This window comes from Hipposideros armiger, unplaced genomic scaffold, assembly GCF_001890085.2.
Source record: "Hipposideros armiger isolate ML-2016 unplaced genomic scaffold, ASM189008v1 scaffold_1195, whole genome shotgun sequence".
Classification (NCBI taxonomy): domain Eukaryota; kingdom Metazoa; phylum Chordata; class Mammalia; order Chiroptera; family Hipposideridae; genus Hipposideros; species Hipposideros armiger.
This window is the reverse complement of record NW_017732545.1, coordinates 244,754-259,199: the sequence shown is the minus strand read 5'-3', so window position 1 is coordinate 259,199 and position 14,446 is coordinate 244,754. Positions and strand designations below refer to the sequence as shown.

Genomic DNA, 14,446 nt, shown 5'->3' with positions numbered 1-14,446 from the left:
CTTTCATTCCATTCAACTCCAAACTTCAAAGGCGTCAATCATTGCTAAATAAGGCAGGTTTCACTATATAAGACAGGCGGTCATAAGTGTCGCATGTAGAGTTACTTTTCTTCTTGGCTTTCTTTATCTCTCTACCTAAATAGCATCTAGCTTTTTAAAACAGCTTTCTTAAAATATAATTAACAGACCACAGAATTTCAATTACCATGTACAGTTTGGTTTTTAGTATATTCAGAGTTGTACATTCATCACCATAATCAATTTTAGAACATTTTCATCACCTCGGGAAGAACCCTTACGGCCATCAGCAGTCACCATTTCCCGATTCCCTCTCCCCAGTCATCTGCTTTCTGCGTCTCGATTTGCTTATTCTGGACACTAGATATCAAGGAATCATAGAACATGTGGCCTTTGCGATGGGCTTCTCGCGCGGCTTACTGCTGCAGCATGGCTCTAGTGCTCCCTGCCTTCTCACTGCTGCACGACACGCCACGGCGCGGACATGGTTAGTGCTCCTCTTACACGTCTTTCACAAACCCACCGCGAGCACCCCGTGAGGAGCACTGCGCCATGGGAAACACAGACGGGTCAGGCAGCCTCCAGCCCCGCACGTGGTATAAGGGCAGACCCTGACACGCACTGTGGAGACTAAAGAACATGCACACAGACAGAGGAGCGGGGCCTTCTGACGGGTGCAGAGAGGACGCTGAAGGAGGTTCGAGGGAGAAGCAGTACTTGCAGACCCACCTCGAGGGTCTGCCCGGTGGAGGGCAAGGTGCTCCAGGGCAGGAGAAAGTGCAGGAGGCGAAGGCACAGGGGGCTGCGGAGCCCAAGGAGCAGAGGAGCAGGCGGCAGAGGGTGGAAGGGAGGCGGGGGATGTGGCCGGGGGCACACACTGTGAAATCAGGGCCCGGGATGAGCACTGGGGGTCAGTCATCATCTTTATTTTTTTAAGACATGTCCTCATTGGGGAATAAAATACAAAAGCAATTAAAAATTATATTATTTTCGAAAAACAGTTTTCCATTTGGGGTTTATGTCCCCCTTCAGTAAAATCATTCTGAAGACTTAAGAGGCTCCAGGTTCAACTTCCTCGGCTAAGTTCACTGGCTAAGAAGCCCCAGTGAATGGATCTCTCGTTCCTTAAAACTAATGGGAAAAGACTTTAAAAAATCAAATGGACCTTTCTCAACACAGAGCTTTGCCCGGCCACCTCTGTAGGTTCTCAGAGCATCACACGGGACCTGCAGGAGACCAGGGCAGTAGGGGAAGGGCAGCAAGCCCGCTTGTGACAAGACAGGCCTGGGCTGCGGCCCCAGGAGGCCTGGAGCTGCTGGGGTTTGCTTCTGCCTCGCTCCACCTCTTCAGTCTCTGATTAGCATGCATCCCCAGGGACGGTGTTCACACTTGGAGAAGCATCAAGAAGGCAGCGTTTCAGTAGTAACCAAGGCACACCTTGTCCATGGATGATTTTATCCTGTAAGAAGCAGGAAGAAGTTGGTGATCCTTGTCAACTCTGAAGAAACTACGACAAAACTCCACATGGCACAGGCAGCCATCAGCAACGGGCCCACCCCACGGTTATCACTGAGAATGCGTCAGCTCTGAGTTCTCCCAGTTAGACGTAGTATGTAGCAGAAGCAAAGCTAACCACTTGCAGGAAAGCACAGCAGCACCGCTCCTTTCTGCTCTGAGTGACCCTGACGCTTCAAAGCCATGTGCTGATTTACCTGTCAACTGGATACGGTTTTTCACAAAGGTTGACCAGCACGTACAAATGTCTCAAAGCATACTCGTACTGGAGAAAAACAGACATAAAGACACAATCAAACATCGGCATTTCACCCTACAATCAACTCTTAGTAACACCCCACCTTTGTGGTTACAGGGATAGAGCATCTTGACCAATGGTTCTGGGCCTTTTTTTTGGGTCATGGACCCTCCCCCCACCCCCGCACCTTTTGATAATCTGGTAAGATTTATGAACCATCTCCCCCTAAAAATGCACCAATGCACGGGGCCGGCAGGCCTCTCAGTCCCAGGTTAGAACTCCTGATTGACAACTCTCTGTAGTACTTGGCACCTCCCATGGCTGTCTGGCTTTTGGTTCTGGGAACCTCACTCTGGGAGGCACACACTGATGAGGGAGACAAGTGGTAAGAGAAGGCTGAACTGGACCGGAACAGAAAAGACCAAAATAACTGGGGATGCTGAGCTTGAAAAAAAACTTCAGGGGGGTCTGAGAGCTCCCGTGAGGAAGGAGGGAGGATTCACTTTGTGTGATTCCAGAGGGCAAACAAGTAACACCGGAGGATAAAGTATTAAATAAATGGGAAACTTTATTCAATAAAGGAGGAAAGTACTTGGTTAAATAAGTGAAAAAACAAAATGGGGTGCTTCCCAAGAAAGGACAACTCCCTCCAGAGTGCCCAGTGCTCCACCCTTGGGAGTATCCAAGCACGACTGTGGTGCACACGTCAGAGCCGAACAGAGCTGTCTGCAACGGTGGAAATTTTATAAATTCTCCAGTTCGGTAGCCACCAGTCACAGATGGCAACTGAACACTTGAAAAGGAGAAAAAAACAAACAAACAAACAAAAACCTTGAAATGTGGTTAGTGTGGCTAAAGAACTAAGCTTTAAATTTTATTTCATTTTAATTCATTTAAATTCAATTTAAGTAGCCACATGAGGCTAGTGACTACCACACTGAAGAACGCAGCTCTAAAGCAGGAAGTGGCAAACTTTTTCTGGAAAGGAGACAGTAATACCTTAGTCTTTGTGGGCTGTAGGAGCTTCTTAACTCTGCTGCAGGGTGAAGGCAGCCAGAGAGACACTATGTGACTGAGTAGCGCATGGCTGTGTTCCAATAAAACTTTATTTATAAAAACAGGCTTGTGGGGTGGGGCAATAGGCTGTGGGCATGCCTTGGCCTGTGGGCCACAGTTTGCTGATCCTTTCCCTAGGAGGATCCAAGCATCCTATGGTACTTACCATAGAGGAGGCTTTTTAGGTACCTTCCAACCCTGACATTTTACAATTTGCAGAAACCAGCATCACACAACACCAACCAGAAGTCTTTATAGGTACCTTCCAACCCTGACATTCTACAATCTGCAGAAACTTGGTACCTTCTTCTCCCCCACAGGCCAGGGCTTGACTACAACAATAAATCTCGAGGAGGAGTCAGAACAGACGCGAACGGGAGAAAAACCTGTGTGGCTGGTGTGAGGGTAGGGTAAGCAGTGGGGTGTGGCAGGGACAGCCAAAGTGTGAAGAGAATGGGAGCTGAGTCATCTACGACTGGTAAACTCCTGTCCACTGGGACAATTAAGAGTGTCTAGGGCCAGGGTTTATGGTCAGTGAATTTGGACAACCTTCTTCCTCTCATCCCCGTCAAAGGCCTCTGAATGAGCTCATGGTTTCCTTAGCCTGGGTGGAACCTTCTACAAGGTAATGCATCAGATATGATTTCCAATAGACAGTATTAATTTAACTTTTGGGTTTACAATGGCAGGGAAAGGCCAAGCTGGCCCACAGAAGCTGGGGTGCAGAAGATGGCGGCCGCCAGGGGCCTGGGCTTACCGTGGGGGAGTGCCAGTTAAAGCAGAACGTGCGGAAGTGTGACACGGCTGCCTGGTAGCAGTCGTGAGCCGTGAGTGGGGCTTTCTGAGACAGCAGCCTCTCCACCTCGTCATCAGACCCCACGAGCAAGGAGACAATCTTTCGCACGGACTTCTCAATGATGTGCCTGGTCTGTGAAGAAACGCATCTTTTCTAAATATATCTTACTTCACACAGCCTCTTGGAACCCTGGATGGGCAAGAAGCTTCTCTTCTCTCAGCCCCCACCCCAGCAGGTTAAGAGATACCGACAGCTGCGTTCTGCAAGGAGCAAAACATGTGCACGAAGCTTCCACGATGGCTAGAAGCCTTTAGAAACACCGTGCCGTTTCGGGACCACCTGGCATGATGGAAACCTTTACATCTAAATTCCTGAAGAGCAGGCATGACCCACTCTGAGGAAAGGCGGGGGGCAGCGGGGCGTAGAAATTGTGCCCCAAAGTAGACTATTGTCCCATGAATGGTGCTATGTATTCACAGACACCTTTGTCCATTCCAGAGACCATTGAAAGGTCACACAGAGGGACACAAAGGGAGGCTCACTGTTTCCTCCCCCAATGACGAAAACCAGCATCATATAGAGAGAGTTGCTCCTTCATTAACCAAAATTTACAATCACGTCCTCTTACCATCCCCAGCCAGGGTGCGTTTCACCCAGGTCTGACTGTCACAAGGACTCACTGCCCACTGTGTGTCAGACGAGTTGGTGGTCCAGAACCACGGAGGGCCCCCAGACCTCTCAGGGTCCCAGGAGGTCCCCCTTTTCCCAACTATGTAACTGTGCGAGGCTGGGTTTTCCTCATGTACTTCAGCCACAACAATGGGGCCCAAGAGAGGGGAGGCGGAAGCAGGCCAAGACCCCAGCTGTCTTCTACTACACTGGGCAGAAAAGAGACGTGAAGTGAGGCCACTCTTCCCACCAAGATGGTTTTCATTTCAGAAAATGGTTACTTTTCATAAAAAAACATTAACACAAAATACATCTTTTACTGTCATTTCTAAATGAGTTAATATTTTTTAAATCTCAAGTGTTCATTTCTAATGCAGAAAATAGTGATATAACCCACATCAACATAAGCTCTGTGGGATGAATGATTTTTAAAATGTGAAGAGGTCCAAGGCTAGGAAGTTTGAGGATTGCTGTATTACACTGTGGCTCCAAGAAAAAAAAACATGCCCTTGTCAGGGCCGGCCGAGTGGCTCAGTTGGTTAAGAGCATGAGCTCTGAGCAACAGGGTCGCTGGTTCGATTCCCACATGGGCCAGTGAGCTGTGCCCAAGCAGAGCTGCTGCTGAGTTGCCAACAGGCGGCAGGATGGCTCAGCTAGTGAGAGCACGTGCTCCTAACAACAACGCTGCTGGTTCAACTCCCGCACAGGATGGTGGGCTGCATTCCCTGTAACTAAGATTGAACATGGCACCTTGAGCTGAGTGGCCACAAGCTGCCGATGGGCGGCCGGAGGGCGACTGGACTTGGAGCTGAGCTAGCTGCACCCTCCCCAATTAAGACTGAAGGACAACAACTTTGCTGTTCCCGTTCCCCAATTCCCCAACACTGTTCCCCTCCTCCAATAAAATCTAAAAAAAAAAGAAACTATGCCCTGGTTAATATACCACTAGAGTGTGAGGGACTAATTGTCGGGATTATTAGATCTATGAATTTAAAACAGGTCACACAGATTTTTTTATCTTTCCCTGAAAACACAGGCCATGTTCCAGTCCATCAACCCCTGTGCTGTGCTGATGAGGGGACAGGCTGCCACTGAGCCAGCTCTGTTGGAAGGGACAGTCAGCCTCCACCCAGCAGCCCAGCGAGTGCGCTCCCAGTGGTTCTGGCCACACAGCTGGAATCTGACAAGTAATTCTGCCAGTTCCAAACAAATGGAGAAGTGACAGAAAACAAGAAGACTTTTAGGCTATGACTATGATTTCCTAAGGCAGTAGAAATTTTTGATGGATTGGATTTTCTAAAAAATATGATTAGCTAAGAACTCAGTAAGCAGCAAAATTAAAATATCTTCTACACAACTAGGTACAAAAGACAAAAACGCCCATCTGCCATGGCCTCTTGGCAGCATACAGGAGACCAGCCCCCAATTTCTTTGCTTCCTGCTACCACAGAGGTCAAGATCACTTTACCAATGAAGAATGAAGACAACCACTGCTCCACCCACTCACTTCTATTTACATAGAGTAGAAAGGCCAGTTTCTCTCCCACATACTCCCATGCAGCAGATGGTGGGGTGGCCCCAGAGTTCTGTCACCTGGCTCTGAGCAACACTGGGTAATGGTCAGGAGGCAGAGCAGCATCTCTGACCACGACTTACCTCCAGATGCATGTGGATCTCCTCAACAAGACGCCTGGACTCCTGCAGATCATTGGTGGACATCAGTTTCCTTTTCATGATCATGAGGGGCACCTCAGGGCTCGGAGTGAGGTCAAGGTGTTGGACCGGAGGTAGGGAGATAGGAGAACTGGCTTTGTGTTTCATTCCCTGAAACTGCATCAGCTTCATGGTAGAGATGGACTGAGGCGAGGAGAGAGAGAGAAAGCCGAGTTGAGAGGGAAGAGCAGGTGTACCAAACGCATCCTGGGTCCCAGAGGTCCACGGTTCAGGACCACTGAAGGGCCACAGTCGCAGCCTGAACACACGTGCCAGCAGCAGGCAAGGCAACATGTTTGAGCACCTGAAACCCACCAATGATGAACTTCAAAAATGCCGGGCACCTTTTGCAACAGAAATACTATTCTTTCCTACATGCAAGGCAACTGCTCCTCTACGGTCACACACAGTGTGGGCCAGGGCTGTTTCAGCCAGTGGCAACCCTGGGTTGTGCTCAGCCCCCACGCTCATCGCCTGTCCCTAGTGACCAGCAGTAGGAAGGTGCAAAGCATCTGTCCAGGTTAGAGCTGAGAGCTGGTCCTCTGAGCCGAGCAGAGCTAAAGCTGGAGCTGCCACCTATGGCCCAAGCCTTCAGGCACCTGCTGCGACCTTGTCCAAACAGCCCTGATAAACACGCCTATTTAACAACCTAGGCCCCTTCTTGGACATAGTTGAAGGGGAAACAAGTCTCTAATTTATAGCCAAAGGGTAAAGGTAACACCCTGCAACTTGCAGGGAGGCAGGACCCCGGAGAATCCAAGGGGTGAGGCTCGAGAGGGCCATGCCATGGAAGCTGGAAAAGGTTTCGATTCAGTAACCTCTCCATGGGTGCCTGGCCTGTGTTTAGCGCTTTTGATGCACACCCTTCTTTAGTGCACGAGGGATCCGACCATGGAGGACACGGAGATTCAGAGAGGCTAGGTAGCTTGCCCAAAGCCTCACCACTTGGCAAGTTTGAACCTCGCCAGGTCTGATTCCAAAGTCCCAACAGGGTCCCCAGGATGGTGTGGCCATGAGAGGCACAGCCCCCCTTGCCTCAGCCATTTCTCACCTGGATCCCAATTTCTCTTCACCAAGAGATAAACGTTCCAGGTGAGTCAGCTGGGGACTTGAGGAACTGACAACAAGACTGCAAGGCTCCCCTACTCACCTTGTTTCCGTACTGCATGACATGGCTGGTGTTGGTGTGGGATTTGACCAGCTGGTACTGCTTGTGGAGAGACTCCTGGGTCAAGTCCTCCTGAAAAAAGGTAACAGGAAAGTCCTTCAACCATCAGAGTGATGGTCAAGACTCAGCTAAACAGCAGGCACCCAAAGGGCTCACCACATCCGAGTCTTCCATCCAGTTGACACTGTACCAGTCCCCCAGGTATGTGGACCTCTGCTCATCGTAGTAACAGGCGTAGGATGACTCGTCAGGATTGGCGGCAGTAGTTGCATAAACTATAAGGAATTAATGACATGTTTTGGTCACGTTTTATACCCTGCTGTGGACTGCACTCGCAGCTTGGGTCTTTCCTTCTTTCCTAGTGTAATCAGTGTGCTGCTTAAAGTCAGCATCCGGAGGACGGGGAGACATCACTGCAGCCAGCGCCGTTCACTCCATTACGATAATTCGTCTAAGAGGACATGTGGCAGAAAGAGAAGCCAATTGATAGACATATTCTGTAGCAAAAAGCAAGCAGGCATGCTTCCTAGGACATCAAGCTATTTTGGAATAATGCTGCAAGATTTTAACAGCTCTGGTGACTTCGTTTCTGGAGAAAATTAATATTTATGGAAGAAACAGTTAGATAGAACCTATGCAATAGCTACCATGGGCTCGGAATTGTGCTGGATGGATGTTATCACTTAAAATGATAAACACACAAATAGATCCAATCTTTATCCACATTTTACAGGTGGGGATAACTAAAGGTCAAGGAGGGTAAGTCACATGCCCAAGATCAGACAGCCAGCAGGCAACATGTTGCAAAGGACCAAGACGAGTCCAGACTGTGCGACTCTGGACTTAAGGAACTTTCAGAACCTGGAAGGGCACCATGAAGCTCACGTGCAGATTCCTTGCTCTCTGGCCACTAATCCTCAAGGAGTAGAGGGAGTCCAGAGCTGCCCACACCTATCTCCCCACTTCCACACTGGCTGCCCGGGGCCCCTGCTTATGTAGAACACTTGGCTCTTCACGTTGGCAGAGTAAGAGAATGACCAACTGCACCACTGAGCAATGTGCTCACCCAGCCTGGCTCAGAGGCCAGGGCTGCCACCACCTACCATTGATGTCGCTGGGCAGGTCACTCATCATAGACCCAGACTCACAGGCTTCGATGTAGAACACCATCTGTGAAGCGAAAGAGACAGTTGGCCTCATGCACCAGCCAGGCAGACCTCGTGCCATCGCTAGACTCTCCCCACTCTCTTGACCCATTCTTAGAGGTGTTTCACTTTTGCTCTGGGAGACATTTCTGCTCTAAGAGGCTGCTGCCAGAGGTTACAGAAGCTGTTGTCATACAAACCAGAAGGACGCAAATTGTATTCATCGCTAATACAATAAAATGATCTATTAGCTGAGATAATGCAGAGGAAATGGAGCCACAGACACTGTCCAGCACAGGGAGACAGGGCGGAAGCCATCATTCAACGTTACTACCATGTACGCGCCCGAGCTATGCAGCTTCTATAATGGGTGCCATGGGGTGAGTGAAGGCCAAAGTGGAAATAAGATGGTGGTATTTTCCTCCCCAACTGCCCCAAACTGGTGCCAGTTATAGGAACATGAGTCCTCACAGTGTGGTTTCTGGACCAGCAGTGTCAGTGTCAACTCAGAAAAGTCAAATCTCAGGCTTCTCCCCAGACCTGAGTCAAACTCCGGGGGTGGAACCCACACTCTGTTGTAACAAGATCTGCAGTGATTCTGATCCAAAAACTAAAGCCTGAGAATCGGCAAAGGTTAATCCTGGGAAGCCAGGCTGACCGAAAGGACACCCCTTCCAGAAAACACAGCCATCCAGTTAGAAGTCCGGCGGGGGGAACAGCGGGTTGCTTCCACCCACTGCCTCCCTCACAGCCCTCCCTCACAGCCGCCCTAGATGCTGACGTTACCTTCTGGTACATCTTGTGTTTGTGCATGTAACGGATGGTATGATTCAGGTCCTTGACATGAAGCTGAAAGGTAAGAACACTGACATTCAGGTCAAGACCTCAAGAGAAACCATTTGCTGGCTAACCCACTAACAAAGTCTCCTGAGGGTGCTGTGTAAATTCTTATTTACCCATCCTTGGAAATAATCATAGTGAACAGCATTATTCCACAATGTCATCGCAAGTGTTTTGTTCATATTTTAAAAGGGGAGGAGAATGTGCTTCCTCGCTCATGACTTTGTCCAGAGCATTTCAGAGACAGTGTTCTATTATATCACTGCGTCTAGTACAACACTCCCAAGTCCTGAGCCAGCTCCTGATGCTGGGATATGAAGAGAAATGCAGGGAAAACCTGCCAGAAGAGATGCCTCTGGACAGATTGCAATGTGCCTCTTATGCTCACCTGCCACACATAGCACCCTGGTACTAGACCCCATGGACGTTAGAAACCCATGTCTCAGCTTTAATGTCAACACCAAGGTTTTATTTTCCATTCTCCTAGTTTGTCTTTACAGTGTTAAGAAAAACTCACATCATCGTTAGGAAAAGCCAGTAATCCAGTAGCTCCATGATCGGTGAAGTAAACGAACACATGATCCCGGGGGCCGCTGCCAAGAGAGAACAGACACGAGTCAAAGCCGACCGTGTTCTATTTCTGTTTTTCCTTCCGCGTCTCTGAAAAGTTTCCCTTATCAAAAAACTAGGAAGAAGTCTGAGGATGACAGTCTCCCTACCAGGTACAGAAAGGAACGCTCCCACTGAGTGCTATTCTGAGCCACAGGCATATGCCAGAGCCTTGGAACTCTTGGAATCATGGCCGGGGAGGAAGAGCGACCTTGGTTGACAGACTGGGTGTGATATGGATAGTGGGGTCCTTTGGCAATTGCGCCTCATCCAGGTAGCCATACTCTCCAGCAAGATCTCCCCAAAATGAACAAGGGAGCAAGGACACACAGCCAAACACAGTCTTGCAGCTCCAACATCCCCTCCGGGGCCCCTCAGCCTGCACACAGCCTGGGACGCCCATGTGCGCCCTTCACCAGGGCGTCCACTCCACTCAGAGGGCACTGCTTCAAGGTTGCAGAGATGTGATAAATCACTTGGAACCAATTTGCTTCATCCCATAGAGATGTCTGTCTCTGCTCTAACTCACACCAGCTTACTTGTGTTGACGTCTCCCCTCTAGCTTGATAGAAACAACACCATGATACTCTCTGAAGGCATGCTATTGAAGACCTGACATCACATAGAAACGCTCCATAAACTGATACTAAACAAGACACCGCTAGCCCATGGCTGGCGGGCAAGCACTGGGGTTAGTTTTCCCTGATACGAAGGTTAGCTGCATCCTTATGAACGGTGCCTCCCCACGGCGTTGACCTGTGATCACAGGGCTGGCGGCAGGCCACGCCCTGCAACCTGACCGGCCACAGGGCTTCCTGCCTGTCTCAGCGCATTCCACTGGGGGTGGGATGTACCAGCTCTAGGGTCCATGGACGACAAAAAGCAGTGGGTTTAAGTGATGGGCAGCGTTTCATTAAGAATGAAGGACCCTGGATCATAGGGTTAATTTGGTACAGAAATGGGCTGCCAAAAAAGCCATCAGTCCTGTGGAGCCTGTCTCAAGTCGGCCGTTTTTCATGGTCAACAGGCAGGGAGCCAAGAACAATGCCTGTTTCCTTTCTCTATTCTAAGGTGCCAGATCATTCAGAAAAGTGTGACAGCCATAAAACAGACCTTACCTCTTCAAGACCTTTCCAGATCCTTTGCCCTTCACTGCTTCTGCATCACCTCTCAACACAGCAAGAAAATTTTGCGGGGTGACATCCTACAAAGAATTGGGAGTTGAACTCAGATGCAGTTGTCGTGCCAACTTGGGGCATTCGCTGAGTCTGGAGCTGACCCAGACCGCCAACCCACACAGCTCCAAAGGCTCGAGGCTAGGAGCAAACACTTCAGAGCCAAGAAAGACCTAAATCAAGGTCAGTGTTTATGGAGTATGTGCACGACCTCTTCTCAAATACCAGCTTGTCTTCGGCTGACAGCAACTCAGCAAGGCTGCCATTCCTTACTGACCATTATAAAGTCCACGTGGAGAAACACAAATATGCTGGTCAGTAGGGACAAATGGCAGAGGAAAAGCGGACCACCTCAGGAGAGAGCAAAGAGGAAGCAGAACCGTCAGCGCTGGGCCCTTCCCTTTGCAAGCTGCTGCCTAAAAGGCAGAATCCCAAGGACATTTGATGTCCTTAAATGAGATTTTGTAACTTGATACAAAACGCACAAAGAAAAAAAAAAAATCACCAAACATTCCACCACTTAGACTCCACAGACATTTCTTTATATAATAGAGAAACAATTTTGTAAAAGTGGGATACTTATATTACATATATGATGTGTTCAATTTAACTGTACTTGAATTTAGAGAAAACTGAAACTGAAAGAACTGCTACACTTCAAATAAACGTTCATAAAAGATCCCTCTGATATTAGTTCCTAAAAGATCACCAGGAATATAGGTTCCTAAAAGATCCCTCTGATATTAAGAAAAAGGGACAATGAAAACTATGGAGCTGAAGTCATTATAGTGCTTTTAAAAATGTGTCAATTTATACAGCCTCAACTGGAAGGGATATAATCAAGTGATATAATAATAATAATAATAATAATAATAATAATAATAATAATAAAAACCAAAAAACTATCTCAGCAAAATCCGGAACTTTCCGGAGCTTTCCACAGGGCTGGTGCTGAGAACTGATTTACAGAGAAGAGCACAGATAATACCTAATCATATAAACAGCAATACCTCAAAAAAAACAGAGATTAAGGAAATGGATTATTGGCTTAAAGTATAAGAAGACCGGAAACTAAAGGTTGGTAAACTACAACTTATTTCTACCTTTATCCTTTTATTTTCCTCTGCTTTTTTTAGAGCTCTCAGAAATTACTCCTCAAGCACAAATCTTACTACCAATACGAAACACTGACCAGAAATCAGTCTGGTGAAGCTCTGGTTCTAGAAACCCACGGAAGAGGGAAAAACCATCATGGAAATGAACAGAAACCCCACCGGCGCCCACCCCGCACGCCAGCTCACCTCGCCGGTGTAGTCCTTCAGGACTCCCTCATACACATCCGAGCCATTGGGCCTGTTGATCACAATGCCTGGAGTGGGATTGCTGAAAATCAAAGGACACAACTGAAGCACAAAATGTGCATAGTACCTGAAATCTCTCCCTTCAAAAACACGCCCCCATTATGTATAAAAATAGCAATGGACCATGTTTGCCAAACACACTGCTCACTGCCTGAACGGTCACCAAGTGTGGGTGGTTTCAGCAGATGGGGCATCCCACAAGCTGAGCTCTTGGCAGGAGCAGTGAAGGGCTGAGTCCTAACACCCAGGACAGGGTCCAAGGCCCAGGTGTGCCTGGCCTCCTGCTAGAGGAAACCACACAGCATCTCAGGGGCAAGATATCACAAAGTGATCTCTCGGAGCAAAATGACTTGCAGAAATAGGTCAGAAGACAAGGCTTCGATACAAAAGCTGAGGTCTGAAGGCTCAGAATGCGTTACGAGCTGTCCTGTGGTCACAGTAAGGGCAGTACCCTTCGTGGGGGCCGCAGCAGAGTGGCCGAGGGGCTGGGGAGACTAGCGCTGGTTGGGTACCATACTTGCTGTTCCTGATCTCCTCAAGAAATCAGGTGAGCAGCATGAGAGAAGGATGTGTACAATTAGAGTCAACGAATAATAAATGTAAATAGGTATATAATGAAGGGTAGTGGGATCCAACCTACAAACAAGCCTTTTTCATACAGGCTGCTAAGGTGTCCCCTCTGTGCTGTCCACCTGCTCGGAGGTCAGGAACAAGCCCTGCAGAATCCAATGATGAGTTCTCCAAGCTGGGAAGGATCCTATGCTTTCAAGCCTTCCAAAGCACCAGCCCCAAACACGCTTTAGCACCCACTACCCATGTCCCTGCCACCACCAGGGTGCCCCGAGTTATGTTCAAAGCCCTGTGTGAACCACCCCTGGGGAATTTCACCTGTGAGTCTGTTTATACCCTAAAGAGAGGCCACTGATCTAAGGATTCCCGAGAGTCTACATGCATTTTTTTTTTAATGCCCTAAAGTCCTTTCAACTTTCAAGTTGAAAGTGCCTGGTACTTACTCCTCAGAATTGGCAATGTCGTCATACATCATCACAATGATTTGCTCATCGGGAATCCCATTGCGGTGAACAATCTGGTAGGCGTGGCACGCATCTGCCTGGGAGAAATGATATCATCACGTGAGACTGCCCAGGACGGGCCGGCTTTGCAGTTCTAATGAGCTACACGTTCTTCCTCATGGGAACATGCTGTGACCCTACTGGTTGGGTCTTTAAGTTATTTTAAAACACATACGTTTATATATTTTCAACTCAATTTTTAACCCCTGCTCCATTATCCAAGCTCTTATTCATGAGGCAGTTAATATTTATGTGGAACACACACACGCGCACACACACACACGCACGCACCACCACATTGACAGGTAACAAGGGTTTCTGAAAGAAAATCAGTATTAGGTCAGATTTAACCAACCCCTGTGATGAAAGTGGAAATGAGCAGACACTCCACCCACTCACCTCCGTGACAAAGCATCCTATATTTTTTACTCCTGTCAGAGGCAGATTTAAAAAAAAAAAAAAAAAAGTCGGAATAAACCTAACAAAAGAAGTGCAACATTTACACACTAAAAGTATAAAATATTGTTAAGGGAAATTAAAGAAGATCTATTGGGTTGTCGGAAAAGTCATGACGTATTTTTCTATGTTTTTCATTGCAAAAATGCATCATGACTTTTCCGACAACCCAATAAATAAACAGAGACACATCTCATATTTATGGATCAGAAGACTTAATACTATAAAAAAATTTTTTTAAAAGATCAGCAGGCTTTTTTGAAGAAATTGGACAAGATGATCCTATCATTTTAACAAAATTACAAAAGTCCTAGACTAGCCAAAAATAATTGAAAAAGAAGAACCAAGTTGGAGAACTTTCACTTTCCAATTTCAAAACTACTCAGGGGAAAGAACAATCTTTCAACAAATGGTGCTAGGAAAATCTGGATATCCACATGCAAAAAAGATGAAAGTGGGCCTCACTTCATACACTACACAAAAGTTAACTCAAAATGGATCACAGACTTAAACGTAAGGGCTAAAACAAAACTTTTGCAAGATAACTTAGGAGAAAATCTTTGGGACCTTGAATTAAAGCTGCAAAGATGTTATAGATGACACCAAATGCATGG

General features: G+C 47.7%; 1 protein-coding gene across 1 annotated transcript in view; it reads right to left on the bottom strand.

The window, feature by feature from the left end:
• Nucleotides 1-209: 209 nt before the first annotated feature.
• LGMN (legumain) overlaps nucleotides 210-14,446 on the bottom strand; it is a 39,042-nt gene continuing 24,805 nt past the window's right edge. Inside the window, exons 3-14 of the mRNA XM_019632918.1 lie at nucleotides 13,317-13,414; nucleotides 12,244-12,325; nucleotides 10,886-10,971; nucleotides 9,676-9,751; nucleotides 9,105-9,167; nucleotides 8,277-8,343; nucleotides 7,330-7,448; nucleotides 7,156-7,245; nucleotides 5,949-6,149; nucleotides 3,585-3,755; nucleotides 1,731-1,798; nucleotides 210-1,477 (exon numbers count right to left, since the gene is read on the bottom strand). Coding sequence (XP_019488463.1) covers nucleotides 1,435-1,477; nucleotides 1,731-1,798; nucleotides 3,585-3,755; nucleotides 5,949-6,149; nucleotides 7,156-7,245; nucleotides 7,330-7,448; nucleotides 8,277-8,343; nucleotides 9,105-9,167; nucleotides 9,676-9,751; nucleotides 10,886-10,971; nucleotides 12,244-12,325; nucleotides 13,317-13,414 — 1,164 coding nt within the window. The 3' untranslated portion in view covers nucleotides 210-1,434. The remainder of the gene's footprint in view (nucleotides 1,478-1,730; nucleotides 1,799-3,584; nucleotides 3,756-5,948; nucleotides 6,150-7,155; nucleotides 7,246-7,329; nucleotides 7,449-8,276; nucleotides 8,344-9,104; nucleotides 9,168-9,675; nucleotides 9,752-10,885; nucleotides 10,972-12,243; nucleotides 12,326-13,316; nucleotides 13,415-14,446) is intronic.